At 40.2% G+C, this 24,219-nt stretch overlaps 1 protein-coding gene across 2 annotated transcripts in view; it reads right to left on the bottom strand.

Annotated features, from left to right (window-relative positions):
* The window catches only part of CLYBL (citramalyl-CoA lyase), a 250,714-nt gene that overhangs the window by 100,120 nt on the left and 126,375 nt on the right, over positions 1-24,219 (bottom strand). For both annotated transcript variants that reach the window (XM_074983124.1, XM_074983133.1), the window contains exon 2: positions 14,274-14,463. In XM_074983124.1, the coding sequence (XP_074839225.1) occupies positions 14,274-14,463 (190 nt within the window). The remainder of the gene's footprint in view (positions 1-14,273; positions 14,464-24,219) is intronic.

The raw sequence follows: 24,219 nt of genomic DNA, 5'->3' as shown, positions 1-24,219 counted from the left end.
AACATTCTGGATGCCATTTGGCGTGTCTTGTTTGTTCAAAGACAGAGCATAGTTGAGTATGAACTGATATGTTAATGTCCAATATATGCATAGTTTTGGGTGCTCCTTAGCTGTGATAATCTAGATATGGCTACAGTTATTTTGGGTACCTATGATTCAGTCTGTTCAACACAACTGTCTATTTTGCTTTTAAAGCTATTGTTTAATTTAAGGTATTTGCATGATTCGGAGGGGGGAAACATTCCGTCAGCTTATGTAAGAAACTAAGGCTCTAAGTAAGTAACCCATGTGTCACCTTCTGTTGAACAGAGGTGCGTTACATCTTTATAAGTTGAAAAGATCCTGGTGTATGGTCACTTGGACATGGAAATAAAAGGCTGGATTCTGAAGGGTTCTACTCACTGTCTTGGGAGTGGTTTGCTGTGTTCAGTCACTGAGTTCAATTTAAAACATTTCTGTGAAAAGCTAATGGCATAACACCAGAATATAAATGCAATGAGCACTAACAGAGGTATATAACAGTTTAAAAATACTAGGGCTGTTAGGTTCTAAAGACAAATTGTCTGTATACAGCACAAGGCCGGAAAACTTTGCTTTAACAGAACATCTGAGGAAACAAAAGCACAGGTAAGAAAGAATCACCTTTTAAACGTATTCAGCAAAAGGGAGATGTGATGGAACAACCCAACAAACATAGCACATTTGCTGTCCAGGATGTCTATAAAGCTGCCTTAGAAGAAGAAAAGATCTTGGTTCTGACTACGGCAATACGTTCGAGGGCAAAGGAAGGTTATAATCGCTGTATAGAGAAGCACACCCTAACTCAGGGCATAACCTGTATTCCTTTCTCAGGCAAAAATTTCCTGGTTCAGTAAGGATCACATCTTAAACATGTAACATGGTATACTGGACAGGTAAAGTACTGTGAACTTCTGTTAACTGCATATGAATGGCAGCTTAATGATTCTGCTGTACATCTAATTATTACAAGTTGAACCTCTCTAGTCCGGCACTCTCTGGTCCATCATCATCCGCAGTGTCCAGCATGAGTTTAGTTAGCTGCATGTCTGCTTACGTGGCAGGAACCAAGTTGCTAGCGTCCCACTTCCTTGACGCTTTCCATGCCACTCCTTGCCCCAGGCTGGCAACACACTGTGTGCGTGAGGGGGAAGATGCAGAGCTGTGGGCTGGGGCCAGGAGCAGAGTCCCAGGGCTATCAGCCAGGACTTTGTGCAACAGTGGAGGGGCTGTTGGCTGGGTCCCTAGGCCTGGCACTGGAGCCTCCAGGACATGGTTGACCTAACAGCAAATTCTGTGGTTTGACATTAGTCAGGTCCAGAGGGTGCTAGACTAGAGTTCCACCTGCACTATTTTCTTTTTGATGGTCATTACAAAAATAAACCTTCATAACACCCAGCTGTGCCTCATAACAAGGTGCTCTGTGTCACTCATTTTAGAGCTAAATATTTTATGATGCTATATAAATTATTGCTATCGACACATTGCTTTGTGAAACTAAGATCACAGAAATGCTACCTATGTTAAAGGGCTACATAAAGAGCTATATAAAGGATTTTATGTTTTTCTTGAAATTTTGTTGTTGAATCTCTGTATTTTGTCAGACATTCTGAAAGACAAACGACACAAATTGAATGATGGCAGGTTGAGGACTATTTTGTTTAGAAGAAATCTCTGGTGGACTGTTATATAGGACTAAAAGAAGCTTTTAATTTCATATTTAAGCTTGTCCCGGGTAAATCCAAAACAGCTGACTAATCAAAAGACAAATCTTTACTGAGGTCGTCCAATTGCCACCTACGCAATCGAAAAAACTCACATTTTCAGCAGATACTGAAATAAATCCTACGTTTTCAGCCAACAGGAACAATTTTAAAGTGAAACACACATGCAAAGTGCTATACCAAACCTATACATTTATCCTTGATAAAATAATTATACATGCAGAGTGCTTTACATCTTTGAAGCACTGTACAAACATTAAGAAGTCCTGTGGCACCTTACACATTAACAGATATTTTGGAGCATAAGCTTTCATGGGCAAAAGACCTGCTTTGTCAGATACATAATCTTATGCTCCAAAATATCTGTTAGCCTATAAGGTGCCACAGGACTTCTTGCTGTTTTTGAAGATGCAGACTAACTCGACTACCCCTCTGATACTTGTACAAGCATTAATGCCTATTAACAAATAAGCTAAAAGTTCATACTTCATAACAAACACAAACATATCATACTCGTATATACCTTAAATGTCTCAGATGTATTCTCAATTGATAAGCAATACACTTTGACAGGAAATGTGTTTTTAGACCTTTTAAGTTGTATTTATTTTTATATAAATAATTAAAGATGCCAATCAGGGCTCTAGGCAACGTAACACATAATTAGTGCTATAAGAGAACCCTAGTGACATTAAAATAATTCATGGAGGCACTCTGCCAGCCACCGGTGAATCTGCTCCTTCTCATACTATCATTCTGGGAACACTCCATGAGCTCTCACAAAACACCTGACAGAACACAGGACTTTTCCAGAGGGCTAAAGACCAAATTCAGGCTCTGAAGATCAAGAGGGCAGCAACTTCAAAAGTGTAACAGTCACCCACCTCATTTCATTTGTTGCAGATTGTCCATAACCCAGGATGGCCTGTGAACATGAAGCTGTTGAAAAGGGAGCTTACAGGCCACATAATCAATGCTGGAGATCAAAAGAGTATTTTTACATCAAGGGAGTATTTTTATGTCCTACCATATTATCAAAGCAGTGATCTGTCAGTGGAAGAAGATAATCCCTCAGAGCTCTCCAGAACCTCTTGGTTGTTATACACTGAGCCATAGACTGTCATGCCTAGTGGGTGGAGAAGAAGCTGGGTAGTGGAGCCAAATGAAGGGTTAGGGCTGGAGTCAGGAACCAGTAACTGTGACAGAAGTCAGAGCTGAAACTACAAACTAGTCAGAGCCAGATCAGGAACCAGTAGACATGCCAAGAGGAGTCAGGAACGAGGGTCAGTGGAGGAAGCCAGAACCAGGAGCAAGGTGAGGCAGCAGTGACTGATAAGGAGAAAGGTGCACGGGACAAACCAGGAAAAAGCCTAAGAGCAGAGCTGGAACAAGACAGGAACAAAGTGAGGAGCAGCAAACACACGGTTTAAAAGCCAGCCAAGCTGCCTTTCCTAACCGGTGAGGTGATGGAGTTAATCAGGTAGCCTCCAGCAGGCCAGCTGTGCTTGTTGGTTTGCCAGAAGACTGACTCTGCTGCAGGCCATGGATCTCTGACACTAGTTCTATTAATCTCCTACTGTGGACCATGAAAACAGGAGAGAGGTGTTCCAACCTCGAAGTGACAAAGGTAACAGCTGGTCCATGACATTGATTTAAGATCCAGTTGCCTAACCCCCAATTGTAACCTAAAGCCAAGTCCAAAGAGTAACCACTGTATGACTTGATCAAGTAACTACCTAGAACAGGCCCAAGGACGTCCTGGTAGCCAAGAGCTCCTATGTTGACTCAGAAGACTCATCATACGCATGCAAATTAAAATCACTGAGAACTGTGATGGGTTAGATCACAGGTGTCCCCTTGAGTCTGTCACCCAGTGTGCTGATGATACCACTGAGACCATCTATCTGCCGTCTGGAGCATCCTACCACATTGTCCTGCTTGGCCAGACAACTCCAGTCTCCCCCCACTAAAGGCACAACGTTGGGGTAACAGCCCTGCGGCAGAGCAATACACACTCTGAACCAGCTCAGTTCTAGAAGGGCTTAGTTACAGGGACCTGACAGCACCCAAGAACACAGCCCTCAAAAGGGACCGAGATCCCAAATAAATCTATCTTACACTATAAAAAGGTTACACAGAGAAAGCTCATAAAAATGTTCACCGCTTTTATCAATGAACGAGAGAGACGCACAGCTGTTGCTCCTCCTCGGGTCACCATAATTTATACGGAGTTTGATTATAAACCCAAGTGTCTTTATTAAGTATAAAAAGTAGGATTTAAGTGATTGCAAGTGAAAACAGATGGACCAAAGCAAATTATTAATCCAAAATAAACAAAACATGTCAGCTAAGCCGAATCCATTAAGAGAGATTGTTACAAATTTATTTCTGACCCTAGTCCTTGCTCCAGGTAATATCCTTCAAGTCAGAGCTGATCCTTCCTCTGGCTTGGCTCTAACAGCTTCTTATGTATTTAGAATTCTTTATTTTCAGTTTTCTTCACGTGTATCCCTTAAGGTGGGGTAGACTATTTTAAAAGCCACCTGAAGACCATTTTCAATTGCTTCTCATCCCTTAAATAGAATTTCCCTGGGTAGAAATCTTTTTAGGTCATCCTTTCTGTCCCCCTGGAAAAATACCAAGTTCAAGATGGAGTCCAGCACCAGGTGGCACAATCACATGTCTTTGTAGGACCAACCACAGTTTGCACTGGCAGGAAAAACAAAGCCATTTACAAATCATTTTCTTGGAGCTGCTAGGGGCTGGAACAGACGAAAGAGCAATTTTATCCTCTTCAGAGGTCTCACTGCAGTGGCTGCACACTTGTCACAGAGATTTGTACCCTAACCTGACCTTTCATGCCAGGCCCACCTTTATATGCTCTCTTTGCAGGGGAGAATAATGAGACTGTAGATTGTGAGCTCTTTGGGGTGGGTATTGCTTTTGTTCTGTGATTGCACAGTACTTAGCACAATGGGCTCCCATTCCATGGCTGGAGCTCCTAGATGCTATGTGATATAAATAATAAATGATAGCAGCAGCCAGCTATGCCAGGGATTGGTAATAAAAAAGTGGCAGCTGCCAGGGTTAGTCCCTGGTGCGCCAGAGTCACTATATTTACCTGTGCCTCTGCAGGTAACAGGTGATCACACCTCTCATTGGCCATGTTTGTGGCCAATGGGAGCAACAGGAAGTGATGCAGATTGGCACATCACTTTTCAACCCTCTCATTGGCTGTAAACAGTGATCTGCAACCAGTGAGAGCTGCAGTAGCCTGATACCTGTAGAGGTGCAGGTAAATATAGAGATAGGGACCCCCCAAGGGTACACTATTCTTCCTGATTTCATTTTGAGAATTCTGCCTGCTCAGCCCATCTTAAAAAATCAGGTCCCACGTGTTAAAGAAATTAATAGAAGTATTTTAAAATATACACCTGTACAGTAGACAACACTCATGTTTCAGCCCTTAGGGGAGGAATAGCTCAGCACTTTGCACGTTGGCCTTGTAAACCCCGGGTTGCCAATTTAATCCTCAAGAAGGCTATTTAGGAGAATGGGGCAGATAGATTATGCGGGAAAGAGGGATAGCTCAGTGGTTAGCACATTGGCTTTATAAAGCCAGGGTTGTGAGCTCAATCCTTGAGGTGGCGAGTGGGGGGGAGGTTTTTAAATTTCAGGGGTAGGATAGTTCAGTGGGTTGAGCATTGGCCTGCTAAACCCAGGGTTGAGAGTTCATTCCTTAAGGAGGGCCAATTTAGGGATCTGGAGCAGATACATCAAAACAAGAAAAAACCTGTGAGGGATGGTGCTTGGTCCTCCCAAGAGGGCAGGGGACTGGACTCAATGACCTCCTGAGGTCCCTTCCAGCTCCATGAGATGTGCATCTCCACATATTATATTTTGCTACTGTGCCTGGTGGCACCACTGCACCTCACAAAGTGAATTGCCAGGTCAGAGACTCAGCCAGTGCTTGGAATGTCTGAAGTGCTGTAGGAGCATTAGCTAAGTGCAAAAAACCAAACAAACAAATAAAAAAAAACCTAACAAAACCAAATGATTTCCCAGGTCCATGAATATTTTCCAGCATGAAATATTTGTTAATTTTGAACCAAGATATTTTTCCTCCTCCCTTTCTAGACACCATTCTGTCAGTCAGTTACATCAGATCATATCCAAGTCTAACTTAATTGGATACATTTGACCTGAAGGAAAAGCAATAAATGGCAATTCAAAGCATGTGTGCTAAAAGATAAGTTTTATTGATCTCATTAAGAAGAAAATTGTTGAGTAGTGTGACCTTTCTAGAGATACTGTGAATCATCAGATGAAGGAGAATATTGGTTTGCACTGCAAAACAATAATGATTGCCACCATTACCACTCAGGAGTGGTAGACTTTCTAGGACTGTGGCAGGATTAATAGGGGAAACCACTTTACAACCTCTATAAAAATCTATATTCATCAGAACTCTTCAAAGATCAAAAAGATCTTGCAGAGTTTTTCTGTACAGTTCAGCCTCCCTACACTCCCCAATTCCTACTGAAGAACTTTCTGAGGCTATTGAGTCCGTTAATAATGGCAAGACACTGGGGAAAGCAGCATTCCCATTCTAATGCTGCACGTCTTTTGAAGAGAAGTAACCCGCTATGCATCTATGTACATTTAATTATTTGCTTATACTCTTGTCAGTAAGCTTTTTTCCTGTACGAGAAATACAACTAGCTACTGCACTAATTTATTATAAATAAAGCAAAGACTCTGTAAAACACTTTTGTTACCATTGTCTCTCATAACTGTGACTATAAAGCACAAGCTAAAATTCTCACTTTGAGCCTAGAGAAATGCCTGGCACATTGACAAATACTGACTAAGCAGGCTGTATTAAAAACAGACTAACCTACATAAAACTGAAAAACTGTTGCTTGTAATTGAAGTAAAAAGCCTTTAATAAACTAGTTTGGGATTTTTTTTCATATGCCGCATTGATCCATCTTATGAATTCATCCCCTATACCACTTTAAGTACAGACTTTGCTGCTGCCCTATGCCCAAGTGGGCGTAACAGGCTTTAACTAACTAACCTCTTTACATCACAATATTACTTTACACACAAGAGCCTTATTCCTTATTACTGATGTAAAACGTCAGAGTGCCTCAGATCAGGCAAAAGCTCAGTGTAAGGTTGCTCTCTTTCCAGTGTGCCATTTGCTCTGGCCCCAAGATCAGACCCTGAGAAAGATGTAGCAGGTATTCCTGTGGGGTGAAATGACTATAAAATCATTGTATGTAGGTGATCTGCTCAGAGTCATCTTTTCTGCCTGCACTGTTCATAGTGGAACAGTTAGAGAAATGAAGGGAGTTTAATTTTATTATTTTAAATAGACAATTCGACAGAAATAAATTGTTTCTCTGCCTCTCACCAGGACACAGCAGAGCAATGACTAAGTGGGGCTGTCCCACGAAAGCTCATCACTGAATAAATCATTTTGTTAGTTTTTAAAGTGCTACATTTCTGTTGCTTTGTTTTGCTGGAGTAGAGACTAACACATCTACCTCCCTGTTACTATCCTCCATGTGCAGAGGATTTGCTTCCGCCCTGGCCTTAGCACTCTAACCAGCATAGATGTCCAGGTGCAAAGTAGAGCAGTAACTGTACCCTAAAAGAATGTAAAACAACTTAATACCTGTTAAGATCAAGAAGAGGCTGGGACTCTTCCTGGGGCAGCACAGCCACGCACTGGCCCTTTGCTCCAGGAGCAGCCTCAAGGCTCAAGCCAGCCCCAGATGTCTTTAGAGTGTAACACTGAATGCTAGTACCTTTTAGTGGTTAAATGGTATGTGAGTAGATGGAGATAACAATAAAGTTTACTAACAGAGGGCCATTCATCCCAAAGGATCCCAAAGCACTTTCCCAAATGCCTGCAAGCTCGTATGGGTTTGTTTTTTTCCCTTGAAATGCAAAACAGCAGTAACACAACCTTCTACATGAAGGCTTTCAGGAGAGGAAGTGCGAAATAATGACTAAATCCGATCAGGCCAAAGTGACATACCTGAACTGGAATTTAGTAAAGAAATTAAGATTAGCACCTATATTATTTCACAAAGGTGTCCTGGCGACTACTAAGACAGTGCAGGACTCAATTTCACATCTCCCCCAAAGAAGACATTAAGGGGAAAACCTTTATGTGATGGTGTTCAGCCTTGTAACAGGGCACTGGTCTCAGGGCACACCTACATGGCCCAGCACCCTGTCGTGAGGTTTGGGCTGGCAGCTGGGTCAGGTGACCCAGAATTACACAACAGTAGCCCCAGGAAGTGCCTCCTGGAGAGATGAGGGAAGGCCTCTGGCTGGGTACCCAAGGTCAGAGAGCATGTTTATAACTGGGGGATGTAAATTCCAGTTTGAGGAGACAGAAGGATGCTAGTGGCTGAAAATAAAGTATAAACTATGGCAGCAAAAGCAGCAGGATGGAATATTCATACTATATTTGCATGCTGTTTTTAGCAAGATAGCTTGATCAGAGCTGAGAACATGAGCAGGTTTTCTGATGCTGGAGATCACACTTCCTCCAGTTCAAAGTGTAGACGTACTCAGAAATAACCAGGGAAGTGCTCTGCCCACCAGCCAGACAGGAAGGCACTGATGAGTGCAGCAAAGGGCTATGGAACCGTATCATCAAAGAAAGCCTGTCACCTGCAATGCTAGATGTGTCAGACGCCATAATAGGAAGAAATGTTAGGAAAAGTCAGGTAGCAGGACCTGAGGTTTAGAAAGGAGCCTAGGAAGTACCTGAACTATCTACACTGTCTGGGAAAGATTGGGTTTGATTTGAATTGTGAGATTGATAAACCAGCATCCTAAAACAGGGATTTGTCTGAACAATTTAAGCCTGTGTGCCATTACCTGGGAGCTCAAAAAAGGGAAAGTTAGGAACTGGGCTTGCCTAATAATAAACCAAGTAACCACAAACATTTTACCTTAAAATGCTATGCTGGCAGGTACCTACCTCATCATCTAGGGTTTAACCACAGTACAATTAAATACCCATGGCTAGCCCTGAACCCTCAACTCTGGCACTTCATAAGCGGGAAGGGGCCCAGAGCTTGAGTGCAAACATTTACACTGCAATTTTACAGGCCCACAGCCCGAGCCCCATGAGGCCAAGTCCACAGATGCAAGCCAGTCACCGATATTTAAATGCAGTGCAGGCATACTTCCAGTTTCTCAGTATGGCAGCCCTCACAACAGGCTATGACTTCACCCTTTCAGCAGGTGAAAACTTGCCAATTTTCATTTTGTACTTCTACTGTACTTCCAACTAGCTGCGTTTGACTAGCAGTCTCAGGTGCCATAACTAAAGATGCTGCTCTATCCAGTCTTCTTTGTCTAACAAAGGTGCAGGGAACATACTCCAGAGCTGGCCCTCAGCCATGGCCAAGAGTCATTTATTTCCTCTGTCTATAAGGTCAGTTATTGCTCAGGTACAATGTCCCCACAGCTAAGTACGTTTTTCATTCCCTGCTCTTGTAATCAATTTGATTTTCTGCACGTTATAAGGACAGAGATGTGCCTTTGGCTTCTCCCAAGCCTTACATTCTGGCCAGAGTTTTGGACGTATATCTGCTAAGCCCTCTCAACAAAAAGGTAGAGGGGTAAACTTTGTTTTATTATTTCTGGGAGCAGGGGTCAGAGTGAGTGAGCGAGAGCATATGTGTTTGTAAAATTCTGGCCACAATGAAGTTAATTGAAGTTTTGCCATAGACTTTAGTGAGGCCAGGATTTTACATCTTGACTAGAACTCCTTGAAAATTTACTCACAACCCATTTCTATGTTGGAAAATGTTTTGTCAAAATTGAAATTTTCTGTGGGAATGAACAGATTTCAACAAAATTTTGTTTCTAAAAGAAATCAAACAAGGCATTCTGATAATGTTAAAACTCTTATTTTGACATTGTTTGGAATTGAATGTTACTAAATAAAACTCTCTAGACAAGCCCTGTAACACTCCCACTGACCTAGATGACTACAGGGCTACCAGTAAAAACATTTTGAAGGTGACAAAATATTCTGAGATTTCACTTAAGAGCAAAAAGGGGTGTCAGCAAAGCATTAGAACCAAAGTAAGGTCTCTAATCAGACTCTCTTTATGCTGACCTGAAGGCATAACTTCTCTGCGGCTCTGAAGAACTGATATACTAAAGATAGGATCCTACTGAAGAGATATAGCAGTACAGAAAACAATCCAATAAGAGTGGCAGCTTGCATCTCCACAGGAAATAACAAAGAAGTGTCTGTCTAGTCCATCCTAGAAAAAAGAAACTATTGGACTGAGATCTTAATTTTCTCTCTAGAATTGGAGGAAGACTCTTTCAGTTTGCAATCAACTGCAGACACAGAAAAATGGTATGCACAACAGAAGAGACACAACCCTGTCAGGAACCATTCACTTCATCGGGCAAGATCCCACTATTTTTGAATGTTCCAGCTCTCTCTACATATGCAGTATATCTGGTACAGTGAGGCTACAGCTACACTGACTATGGAAGATCGACCAGTTAGGTTCAATCTTCTAAGTGCTGTTTTGTGTTCCTGGGGTTGACGTCAACACTAGAACTCCTCATGAGCCATGAGGATTAAGGAAGGTCAACAGAGGCAGTGCTCTCGTCGACCTTCTTCTGTGAAGACTGTCGCGGAAGCCAATGGCTGCAAAACTGATTTTTGGTATGCAATTGATTCACATTAATTATATGGTAAAACCCTCCTTTAATTTTTAATTCTATTTGAGTTATAGATCAGCTGCTCCACTATCTTGCCCAAGATGTATGTCAAAAAATGCAGAACTATAATTACTTGGGTCATACATTGATCCTTTTTAAATACTGAATGCACAATATTAGCTTTCTGCCTATCTTCTAGAATTTCCGCAGCATTCCCAAGCTTGTTGAAAATCAACACTTAGCATCCAGTGAGCTCCTCAACCAGCTTTGTAAAAAACACTTGGATACAAGTTATCTGAACTTGATAATTTAAAAATACCTAACTTCAGCAGACCAACAGTAATAGCTACAATTCACCAACCATGTCTTTTAGTGTTCTCTTTTCAGGATTCTTCACAAGGCCCTGTTGGCCGCTGAAATTTACAGAGAAGAATCCTACAACATTTAGAACACATTGTTTACAAATGAAATCAATTCAAAGTTTCAATGTTTATATCACCACAGGTGAACAGACAGACAGACTCAGGCAGCAGCAGAATAACCAGCTGCTGTAGAGGTTAAAATATTTAGATAAGGTAAAGTCACAGTCAACAGAGAGTCCAGCAAGGTGAAGAGAAGTCCCAACAATTGAACAATCAACACCTAACTTCAGCAAGCTGGACTTGTGAAGTCAGCTGGAGAACAATGTGTCAGGCAACTGGAAGAAGGATATTATTTTTTTTAGAGGGGCTCAGAAGCCTGGACTGGGATGATAGAGTTGGAGACAGAAAGCAAGAGAGACAATCCAACACAGGTTGGCTAGACCACCAAGCTAACTCATCATGGTGATGGTTCGACCTGTGTAGACTTCATCTTAACGTCTGCCTCTCCATGTTAACCTAAGGACCGTAAGAGTATATACGCTAGGTGACTAATAAATGGTTTACTTTTTTTAGAAAGGCTACCTATGTCATCATGAATGCTCACTGAAAGCCCTGCATCCGAAGGGACACAGTGCAAGCCTCCTCAAGGAGTTTGGCTTGGCCAAATTTGCCGCAAGGAGCCACGGAGAGAAACAGGGAACACAGACACTGATAATCCAGTTTTGAATTATTTTGGAGTTGTGGAGCAGAAGCCTGCCATCTGGAACGGCGTGAACGCCTGGGGCCTAGCACATTAAAAGACTGATTCCCAGCAGTCTGGTCACCAGATCTGTAACTCCATGACACGACCCAAACCATGTATCATGTAAAATAGTTTTGATAAGATGAGGGTCAAGCTCATAGAAGCTTGGCCTATGGTACTCAGCAAACAGCATTTTACTACAGCAAGGCTCCTGGCTTTCTGCAAAACACTGACTTTTTTGCAGCAGCTGAAAGGAAATTCAAACATGGAGGGTTTTATTGTATGAAGTACAGCATGGCAATAAATAATAAAAGCAGAAAATGAATTTTTGCATAATTTAGTGCAATATTCAATTCAATATACAGTTCTAGTGTTTTTCCTGTCGATTTTATGCCACCAGTACCCATAAACATTCTGTTTTCATTGTGCCACTGAGTATTTCCCTGACTACGCACATTCCTATACTATTTTTCATCCACAGGTCTCAAAATGCTTCACAAACATTTATGAGGAAAGGAAAATAATAGGAAAATATGTACAACCATAGGCTCACAACTAGGGAAACTGAGGCATAAGGTCATACAATATGTCTGTGGCAAAGCTGGACAGAGAACTCAAATCTTCAGATTCCAGTGAATTGCATTGTGTTACAAACCATCTGTGCTGCCAAATTTTTCTCATAGAATTCTCCTCGATGCTACATAGCTGATGAGGACTAAAGGTGAAATCTTACCGTTACTGTTTTGCCATCTTGATAATACTTTGTTTCCCTAGCACTCTCTGTGATAAATATGTGCTTCTGATAGTAGTGTTTTATTTTATATAGACAAAGTGCATATAAAATGGACAGTTTAACATGATTATGTCTATTCTGCCATCTCCCAAATAGTAAATAAACAACCCAAGTCTGCTGCTACAGGTTGATTTGTAGCCTCTCCCAGATGAATTTTTTACATGCAATTCACCAGTTGGCAAGAACCTCTCAAGCAATATATATTGATGCACTGGCACATTTATCCAAATTAATTTCACATTTCACTACTAGATTTTTAACAACATGAGAAAGCCATTATTACCAAGAATTTCTGATAGACCTGTAACATCTTAAAGATTAAGTAGAAAATATTGCAGGAGTTGCTCTCAGTCTTTGCTAGAAAAAGTGAACTTGCTGGATAGAAAAGAATGAGATCTCTTCAAAGGTTCTGAAATTGTAGAGAAAATTAAGTCTGTTCTCCCTACTTCAAAGACAATATGACCACAATCAGAAATTCTTAACAGAGATGCATGGTAATATGGACTTTGTGAAAATTAGGTAGGGAAACTGAGGAATATGAAGATAATACTGTTCGAGTTAAATGTCCCAGTCCTAAGATACCCTTTTGAGGCAGTTAATGTGCTTTGTTTAAGGTATGGAAGATTATTTAAAAAGGGAAATGACAAAATGGAGATTCTTACAAAAGTTGTCTACACAAATCTCTGTGAATTTATGTCAGCTCTTACAGATACACTGAAATTAAGAATATTAAAATTCAACCTTTGCTTCCAAAGAGCAATTGTGAAAGTACTACCACACACTGAGGTAAAGAAAAAAACTTTGGTAAACACATTGCATTGCTTTCTTTATATCCTGCTCCCACCTTCATCCTGATGCCTTCTAATGTCTGGAATGTTCTATGGGTAGGTACTGGTGCACTAACCATCTACCTTCTTCCTCTTTCAGATACCTCCTCAAACTACACTTCTTCCATAGAGCCAAGGCCTGAAAAATTACTCAGCTACAAGACTGAAATCTTCTAAACTATCCCTCAAGTTCATATGCATAGGCTATGTCTACACTAGAGGATTCTGTTGACAAAACTAATGAGAAGTCCTGGTCTGGCACCTTATAGAATAACTGATTTTTTGGAACATAAGTTTTCGTGGGCAAAGACCCACTTCATCAGGTGCCATTATGGGCGGGTCTTTGCCCACGAAAGCTCATGTTCCAAAAAATCAGTTAGTCTATAAGGTGCCACGGGACTTCTCGTTGTTTTTGCAGATACAGACTAACACGGCTTCCCGTCTGATAGTTGACAAAACCGGCATTTTGTTGGCAAAACCCAGGAGCATGCAGATTCCCAAGGCGTTCTGTTGACAGTAAATCGACAGAACGCAGCACTTTTTTTTGACAGTCTTATCCCACTCCCCATGAGGCATAACGCCTGTGTCAATGGATGGGTCAACAGAAAGCTGGTATGAACATTCTGGGAGACTCCCTGTCAACAGACAGTGCTTCTGGGACACAGGGCAGCCCCGTCTGTTGTGCTTTTGGTTGGACGTTTTGTCGGGAGAGCAGCTGGGCAGTCCGGTCACTCTCTGTTGACAGACCAGATCGATCTTGCAATCCCCTTGGCAATTTGGCCACGACAGTGTCTTCCACTGTACCAGGGCCACCACCAGGGCTTCTTTCTGGTTCCTTATACCTTCATCAGCTGCTACCCACAGGTTTATAAGCCAACAGGTTTTCTGAAAGCCTGCATAAAACTTATCAATAGCAGTCTGCTACCCAGTAAGTATACACATCACTACTGAATAATCTCTCTCACAGACATACAGTGTGTAGTATTCCTTAACCACTGTATTTGACTCCCACATATGAAGTCCCCAGAGCCAGGACAGTGTTTCCCTGTACATGTTTCCATGCACTCAGCAAATTATTTATTTATTTACCTTTCTGTTCAGAGCCACACCATCTTCACAGTCCAAAACAGCACAATCTACATTTAGAGATGGAATTTTCTTTATTTTTCTTTCATCATCTGCGGGTACATAAAGCACAGCTCTCCTAGGTACATATTTGTGAGGAGGTGTGGAGTGGTAACCCATTTGAGGAACACCAGCTGATAATGAGGAGCTTTTCCTGTTTAAAAAAGAAAAAAATATTGAATTGAAATTACATTACTGATGATAATTCAAAAATATTTTAATGTATTTTTTAAAAGAGGACATTCCTACTGAGAGACAACCGCTTAACTATTGAAACCAGAATTTGTGTCACAAGAAACCTACCTTACAATTAAATTCATTTAAAACACTATGTTGAGAGAGCATTAAGGCTGCAAAGTCAAACATTCAAAAGGTAGGAAATGCCAGAGTTAAGGTTACAACACCTCCACCTTTAGTGTGTCCTCTTCTAGACTGTCTCCTCCTATTCCTGTCCCCCTTTGCTCCCCACTCCTACTCTGCTCTAGTTCTCCAACTCCTTAACCCCCAGAGTGTTCATCCTTTAGCCTGCCCCCATTCCAACCATCAGACTGATTTCTCCTCCATATTGCCTGAATGGCAGTGGGGGGTGGGATGAGTGGGGGTGGGCAGTGAGGGCACAAAGTGAATCAAATCAAACAAATAATAGAGACAATTTCTCTGCTGCCATTTGAGGTCCTCAGGGAATTGCAGAAAAGCCCTGCTCAGCCACTGAAGCCCATGATGGAGCAGCTCAGTTCTGTTAGCATATCATAATATCCGTTCAGAACATGGTCTCTGCAGTTGGATCTTCAGAGCAAAAGACTGCCACCCTCTAACAAAAATCCACTGAGTGTGTGCAAGCTGAAACTTCCCGAAGCTTAAGACTTTGCACGCTTGAGTGGACACCACAAGGAACATCCACAACAGTAGGACAATGATTCTCAAACCGTTTTTTTTTTTTTTTATCAGGCCTCACTTCTTAGAATCATAGAACACTAAGACCGGAAGGGGCCTCGAGAGGCCATCGAGTCCAGTCCCCTGCCCCGACAGCAGGACCGACCACTATCTACACCATCCCTGATAGACATCTATCTAATCTGTTCTTAAATATCTCCAGCGAGGGAGATTCCACAACCTCTCTTGGCAACTTATTCCAGTACTTGACCACCCTGACAGTTAGGAACTTTTTCCTAATGTCCAACCTAAACTTCCCTTGCTGCAGCTTAAGTCCATTGCCTCTTGTTCTCTCCTCAGAGGCCAAGAAGAACAAGTTTTCTCCCTCCTCCTTATGACACCCTTTAAGATATCTGAAAACCGCTATCATGTCCCCGCTCAATCTTCTTTTTTCCAAGCTAAACAAGCCCAATTCTTTCAGCCTTTCTTCATAAGTCATGTTCTCCAGACCTTTTATCATTCTAGTTGCTCTTCTCTGGACCTTCTCTAATTTCTCCACATCTCTCTTGAATTGGGGTGCCCAGAACTGGACACAATATTCCAGCTGAGGCCTAACCAGCGCAGAGTAGAGCGGTAGAATGATTTCTCGTGTCTTGTTCACAACACACCTGCTAATGCATCCCAGAATCATGTTTGCTTTTTTTGCAACAGCATCACACTGTTGACTCATATTTAACTTGTGATCTACTAGAACCCCTAGATCCCTTTCTGCTGTACTCCTTCCTAGACAGTCTTTTCCCATTCTGTATGTGTGAAACAGATTATTCCTTCCTAAGTGCAGCACCTTACATTTATCTTTATTAAACTTCACCCTGTTTACTTCAGACCATTTCTCCAATTTATCTAGATCATTCTGAATTTTGACCGTATCCTCCAAGGTAGTTGCAACCCCTCCCAGCTTGGTATCATCTGCAAACTTAATAAGCGTACTTTCTATGCCAATATCCAAATCATTAATGAAGATATTGAACAGAACGGGTCCCAAAACAGACCCCTGCAGAACCCCACTTGTTATGCTTTTCCAGCAGGATTGAGCACCATTAACAACTACTCTCTGGGTACGATTAGCCAGCCAGTTATGCACCCACCTTATTGCAGCCCCATTTAAGTTGGACGATAAGTTAAGTTTAAGTTAAGTCGATAAGAATATTATGTGAGACCGTATCAAATGCTTTACTAAAGTCTAGGTATACCACATCCACTGCTTCTCCCTTATCTACGAGTCTCGTTATCGTGTCAAAAAAAGCTATCAGGTTGGTTTGACATGATTTGTTTTTTACAAAACCATGCTGGCTGTTCCCTATCACTTTACTACCTTCCAAGTGCTTGCAGATGACTTCCTTAACTACCTGCTCCATTACCTTTCCTGGCACAGAAGTTAAGCTGACTGGCCTGTAATTTCCTGGGTTGTTTTTATTCCCCTTTTTGTAGATGGGCACTATATTTGCCCTCTTCCAGTCTTCTGGAATCTCTCCTGTCTCCCATGACTTTCCAAATATGAGAGCTAACGGCTCAGCTACCTCTTCTATCAGCTACCTCCCCTGGTTAATGGCAGGGGAGAGAACAGTGGATGAAAGCAGTGCCAGCTCTGAAGGCTGTGCTGTGCCAACAGCAGTAGCACAGAAGAAAGGGTGACAATGTGAAAAGTGATATGCACCAAAATCACTTTTCACAGTGGACTTAGTCTCCATTGCCAATATAACTTTTGCACTGATGCTGCCATTCTGGGACTGATAGCCAGAACACTGCCCCCTCCAGGGGAGGGATTTTTGAGGAGGAGGAGGAGGAAGGAGAAGGAGAGCCCTGATCTGGTCTTCCTCCCAGTGAGGAACTCAGGGGAGGGGTGGGGTGAGAGAACCCAACACCGGGTGGTGGGAATCTGCCTGTTCACTTCATCCCTGGTGTACACAGGTATACACAGCCCATGTGCAAGAACCTCAGCTGCCCATAGCAGAGAGTCAGAGCCCTTCAAACGAACAAACCAACCTCCTAAAGTATATGCCTCCCTTGACACACTTCCAGGCCTTCCTCAGGTAGCTCTCCACATAGTTTAAGAACCAATGCATTAAAGTGATTCCCCTGCCAAATTTCAGGTCTCTGCTCCAAAGCCAGGAACTATTAGGACTTTTCAATGAAAAGGCTGTACAATTTTTTAACGTGCAAAGCAGCATATTTCCCTCCTTAGCACTGTTCTCAGAAATGGCGGAACCATCTTCACTAAAAGTTTCTAAATTAATTAACCTGAGGAGGACACTTGCATGGAAGACAAAAAAATCAGCCTCAACAGTTGAGTAAAAACAAGGATTTACACTGGAAAGTTTAAGATGACCTTTATTACTGGACATGCTGCAAGTCACCTATAATAAAAAAGCTACATAGATAACTATAAGCACACAACTTGGCTTTAAACATAAGTTTAATAGAAACTGAAAGCAATAAAGTGTGTGTGTGTGTGTGCGCGTGCGTGTATACACACACACACACACACAAATAGCCATTGCCCACTCTGTAGTTGGTATAGTAAGAATTCCTGACCATTTAGTGCCAGGGTTTTGTGTTTCTTGAAACTACAGTAGCCAAAACATGACTAGGTCTAATGATTAGATTCTATAACATGATTTAATAAAATTTCTCAGCGCAAAACATCCCAAACATGTCCATACTGGTCAGGAAAACAATCTGAACAAATACTGTTTAAACATGGTAACAACCCTACATAAACAAGGCTTCTACTCATCACAACAACATTCCAGTTCTAGCAAAGAGCTAATGCATTTATTTGTTTTAACGCTGCATTAAACAGATTTTTTTAAAAAACATGGTGCGGTCTGAATACAGTGTGCCTGTTTTCATTGAAAGAGAGGAAATTTCTGGATCTGGAGACCTTTTCATTAGACGAAACGCCTCAGTAGTGCTCCATTTTACTAATGTGACCAATCAGGTAGGTGGCTGATTTTATTAAACCTATAATAGGATTTGAGTTTGCAAGCTCGAGGAAAAAATACTTGAGCTTGTGTTGCTGGCTTTTATAACTATTGCTTCATTAAGATGAAATAATTTACAATGAAGGTGCAGAAGCACTTCTCTCTCTCTGAAAGAAAAAAGGTGAATGAATAATCAGGCAAGAAGATTAATTCTCTAATCATAAGATGGCTATAGGATTTTGGGGAGGGAGAACTTCATGCTTACCACTACCGCTCTCAGAAAAAAAGTCACTGTTCTAGAAGTTTAACTGGAAATACAGCTAAGATATGTTTAATGTTTTTCCTCATAGTATTCCATACATAAGGGAATATTTCTGTTTGTAGCTGATGAAATATAATGCTAGTCATTAACCACTGGAACAATGTACAAAGGATCACAGTGGATTCTCTATCACTGACAATTTTAAAATCAAGATTGGATGTTTTTCCATATATGCTCTGGGAATTATTTTGGGGAAATTCTATAGAAAGAGAGAACTCTTCTGGCTTTGGAAAATATGAATTTATGAAATAAGAGTAAAACTTAAATAGAGTGCGTGTATGTGGAGAAAGAGAGAGGTAACAGATGCTAATTATGTCACCTAATAAGCATATTCTCAGATATTGTACTAATAAGCATGGCCTAAGAACCTGAGTAGGGCAGAATAAAAATTATGCACCACTGTATAAGCTATTGCTGTAGTTTCCACAGTGATGTTAGGCAACGGTCAAGAGAAAGGAAGATAAATGAAAGGGAGTTATCCAGGTGACATAGCTGATCTCCAGCGAGATGTGATGCATGCTTTGAAAAAATTTGAGAAGCCCTGTTGTAAAAGATGTGAACTACAGAAAACATAGGATGTAATGCTGTATAAAGGTTTTAATGGCACTCCTTTGGGATGGCCTTGATAATTAACTCATGCCTTTGTTCTCACATATGTGCATCATCACATGCATTTACAGCATACAAAAATAATGTTAAGTCATCCACATTTAACACAGAATGTTACTAACACATGAATGTCATCGATGCATATACTTTGATGTCTCCATTAATATCTTCCACATTATTTCTTTCTTATCACATCCAAGAGCTAGTACACAAAAAAGTTTGTTTCACATTTATACATGATGAAACACTCCAAATGCTTGTAAATGAACACAATCAACTGAAACTATAAAAATGGTTGACAGATGCAATACTTCCAGTGAAAAATTAAGTCCTTGCCAAGAACAGATTTCTTTACCTCAAAACTGTTATATTCAAAATTAAAAACATATTTACTTAAAAATATTCAGAAGATCTTCTGGGGCCTTAAATCTGTGGACCTACTTGAAAAGTACAACTATACTTTGACCGCCCTCACTAGTTATATAACTGTCCTTAATGGACCTGCTTTGGTTGCATGGAAGAAACTACTGTTCTTCTGTTGTTTGTAATATGACTGGCAATGATAAATGGGGCCTATTCACCAGGGCACTTTTGCTATTAAATAAAAATTATGCATCATTTATTAGAAGTGCTGGGTCCTACCCTTATACATAAATCTTCTTCATCTAAGGCTGCAGCAGCTTCAAGAAACATGCTGTGGGGATCTTGATACCTGGGACCTAAGTGACATACTACTGAGATTCTTACTCCTCTGCTAATTTTTTTTAGCTACTCATGTTCTTTGTCTTATGGTGACATGCTCATTATAACGGAAATTGTGACAACTAGAGTGGCTGTTAGGTCATTTCCTTTACTCCCATTTTTGTGCATGATTTTTGGGGGAGGGGGATGAGGAGGAGTAGACATTTATCTTAAATGAAGATTGGAAAGAGTCTTTCTCAGTGTGACACAGAGATCAGGGAAGAAGTCTGCCCATATATGAGGTGACAAAGCAATTAGTTTCTATGCTCCTTCTCTTATGACTTCCACCAGTACCTCACAAAGATACAAAGAAGTCAAAGAGCTCAGACCCTTACCAGCTAACTCTGATGGTACAGACAAGTAGCTTCTGAAGCACCCTTGATGACTGTGTATTACTAATTGTTTAACCTGGAATAAATTGATAACTTAATAAAAACATACTCCCGAGCACAGAGATGAGAAGTATACCACCTGTCAAATATGTTAGATATGACTTCTTGCTAGATGTAATTAAATAAAGCTATGGGGCCTACCAGCTTCTGCTTACATCGGCAGACACTGCTTATATTTTTCAGGATTGACACTCTGAATCCAGCACACAGTGATAAAGCTTCTCAAAGGAAGAACTGTCATGACCTTCAGGCCGGATTTAGAAATCTTGAATCAGCTGTCACCACTTACAAGTGTAAACTTTCATTTACAGTTCAGCAGTGTGACTCCATTAGAAGAATATCTGAATCTAAAGAAGCAGTGGAGCTACTCTGTTAAAATATCATCACCTCACAGGCTTAAGACTGAGAATACTATTAACCAGGGCCTACTGGAAATTTCCCTTCAATTCCTGAATCTTGGAATCCCACTGGCTCTGTACATGTTTCTAAGAATTTATATTATTACAGATACACACTCAATTTGTCAACTAGTTTAGGCTTAATAGATCTAAAACAAAATCATCCAATTTTAAAAAGCTGTTGCTTTAGCTGTAGTCTTAAATAATAGGTATAATTACAAATCCTTTCCCCTATTTTCTTTTAAAAATATCTTGGCCAAAGTTAAAACAAGTGCTTGTAACAAATGTGTTTAGGCTTAACTACAAAAGCCTTTTCACACATCATTCTTTTTGATGTACAATTGTATAGGCATTGAATTTTTCTTCTCCAACAAATTCCTCTTCTCTTTTCAGAGAGCATTTTCCTTGGGTAATCATACGTTAATTTTATGTTACCTAAAAAGATGGGTGAAATTCTGAGGAATACCAGGGATCTAGCTATATATTTTTTGAGAAAGACAATGGCAAGAGTTCAACCCAGAATATTGCCTATATCAACATTTTCATGTTCTATTAGCAAATGTGTCAGCTCCATTTTTGTTGGCATTTTGAATTAACAAATCTCTGTAACAGTGAATAATAATAATATTCATCATAAATGAATCTGAGTCCTGTTTTAGAACCAAGAAAACTGCATCACATGCCTCTCGTTGAATGGGTAGAATTTTCTTAATTATGTAAAACTAAGTGTGATTAAGCTTAAACTAAAACAAATGGACATGGTGCAAGAGGGAGATAGCTAAGAAACAGTAATTTAAGTGTATACAAATGAGTGATAGAATATTAGATATTGTCCATTTAATTGTTTGGCTGTATGTTCCATTCATTTATATCATATACAGCATATTGGTATGGGGGCGGGGGGAAGTCTTGGAATTGTATCTAGGTTTTCTTAAGAAGTGTAGCACTATACATATACATATAATCTCCAAATATTAAAAAAGGCAATGTGACAAGCAGCCATATTCACTCAACATAATTTCACCTCAATACAAGTATTTCATCCTTCTGAACAAGGAAAACAAATCTTTTCTGTTTATTGAAAAATGCTGCATTTTCAGCTGTGAACTGTGCAATGTCACTGAGGTTAGTGAGTGTAAAAGAAGATATAAAATCTTCCTGCTACACATACATGAATGTGTGTCCTGGTGCTGATCACACACAAGATTCCGTACACAGTTGACTTTGCACATGGGTTTCATGTTAGTCTGTTTCAGCAAAAATTACCATGTGTCACAGGACTCCTTGAACACTCACAGATTTATTAGGTCATAAGCTTTCGTGGGCTTCATCAAATGAGCTGCTGGCCACAAAAGCTTATGCCCTAATAAATGTATTAGTCTTTAAGGTGCCACAGGACACACAGGGCATTGTCTCATTAAAGTCAACTGCACAGTGCATAAAGTCAAGCATGTGCGTAAATTTTAGCAGCGCAGGGCCTTACTGCTTTTCTGGTCCTTTCCTTTATTTATGATTCTAGATCAAGTAATTCCAGAAGGGCTGCTATGCTATAATGATTCCAACAAATGACAAATCTTTAGTTTCTGGGCACCAGTACTGGTCTAAATTTGGGATACCATTTCAGAAGAGCATATCGACAGGTGTGGATGAGCCAGTTGTAAAAAAATAAGTCATATTCAAGCACTCTCAGTGCATGTGTCTGAACCCCTAGAGATATGACCTTTGACTATATGCAATCTCATATATTTATGGTGGTCAAGTTAAGAGGAGATCTGAGACCCAAGATCCAACAATCTTGCATAATACAGGCAGTCTAAGAATAATCATCTACATTTTTTCCCTGCTTGGTTTAAAAAAATATAAAGTGTAAAAATAAAATTGAAACCCTCCCTCAAAAGAAAGAGACATTCTATTTCTAGTTTTACTTTGCTTAATTATCAGGAATTAACTGTCATATAATCTGTCAAAGGTGCAGACCTAGGTAAGAAATATGAAATTACAAAACACCACAATTTGCAGAGTAATTCCTTCCAATTAAGAAAAGAAGATATAAATTGTTTGTTATAAACATCAGTGGGCCTTGTGCAAACACTAACAGCTCACAATTGAGCCAAGGTAAGTATTTGTCTAATCTAAACTACTTTCCAAAGAGTTTTTATTGGTACAGCTGCAGAGCATGAATTTTATCACACAGGCTAATAATCCCAGTTATGGTACTAACATTTTAATCATTTGTTCTGCAGGCTTGTTTCTCAAACAATTAGCACTAATGAATGGCCAGAATACCTCCGATCATATATGTCTAATTGCAGTCAAGAGCAGTTCTTGTCTGCATGTACATTTCAATTTACCTCTGGGGATAATGTTTGTTAATTGTATTTCTTTATATAGCAAGTAAAAAAGGCTGCTTGCTCAAAAAGAGGCTAAGTGTTCTCTTCTTTCCCTTTGTTCCCACAAGAAGCTAAAGTCACTTCAAGAGGCACTTAATCCCATCATCCATGGTTACAATTGCCTTACAGCATCAATCAAAAAGAATCTGAAGTAAAATGATGCAGCTATATTGTGTAATTAAAAGCAATTCAGGTAGTTACTGCTTGGGGCACTTTCCAGGTCCAAATACTTAAAATAGCACTGCAGGGATTCTAAATACTGTAGTATTTTAAATTTGGTGAACTACAATATCTCACAGAGGAAGGGGAGGAATATGCAAAAAGAAATCTCTCCTAGTGTGTATTGTAAAGCAGAAGAAAAGAGGGACAGTTAACATTTGAAGTGACAATATCTACAACTTTCCATATAAAAAGAAAATAAAAAAATCAAGAAGAGAGAAAAGCAAAGGAGTACAATTTTAAAGAAAAACAAATTTCCTGAATTTGTTAAAAGTGAACATTAAAAAAAAAAGCTTGAGCTCTCTTTAATGGGAAACAGATCACTTTACAAGCTGTAAAATCAGAATAAAAGACCTCTGAAAATCCACACTTGTCCTAATGTAGTAAAATTCAGAATAAATTGTTTTTAAAAGTTATCTTAAAAAGGCAAGATGTGTGACATTTACTGCCAAATACATTTAGAACTTTGCTAAGGTCCTCTACCTAACAACTGCCACTAACAGATCCGATTATGCTTAAATCAAAATTAAGGGCTACCAACATACCAAACATGCAGCTTTACATTTTCATTTCTTCCTTTGTTCTTAAACAGATAATACACTTTTTCTCTCTTTAAGCATAAGCCAACAGCTACTTGCTATGGACAATTAAGAGAGTCCAAATTTTGTGGGTTCAAATCCTTGGAAAGAAATTTTTCTTATAAAGAAATAAAAGCACCTTGAAATTTACATGATTTGATTCAAACACCAGAAAGGGCCCGATTTGGTCCCACACCGATGTAAATTAAGATGAATTCTACTTAAGAAGCCAGAGTTCCACAGGTGCAAAACCATGGCAAGCAAGACAGGAATCAGGTCCAATCCCTCCTTAAACTTTAAGAAGTTTCATCTATAAACCTTAAACATTTCTACCAAATCAATTACCATAGAGGATATGTGTGTGCAGTCATAAGGCTACCACAGTGGGCTGAAAAACAGCTTCC

Source organism: Carettochelys insculpta, chromosome 1 (assembly GCF_033958435.1).
Source record: "Carettochelys insculpta isolate YL-2023 chromosome 1, ASM3395843v1, whole genome shotgun sequence".
NCBI lineage: Eukaryota > Metazoa > Chordata > Testudines > Carettochelyidae > Carettochelys > Carettochelys insculpta.
This window is presented reverse-complemented; position numbering and strand designations above follow the sequence as displayed.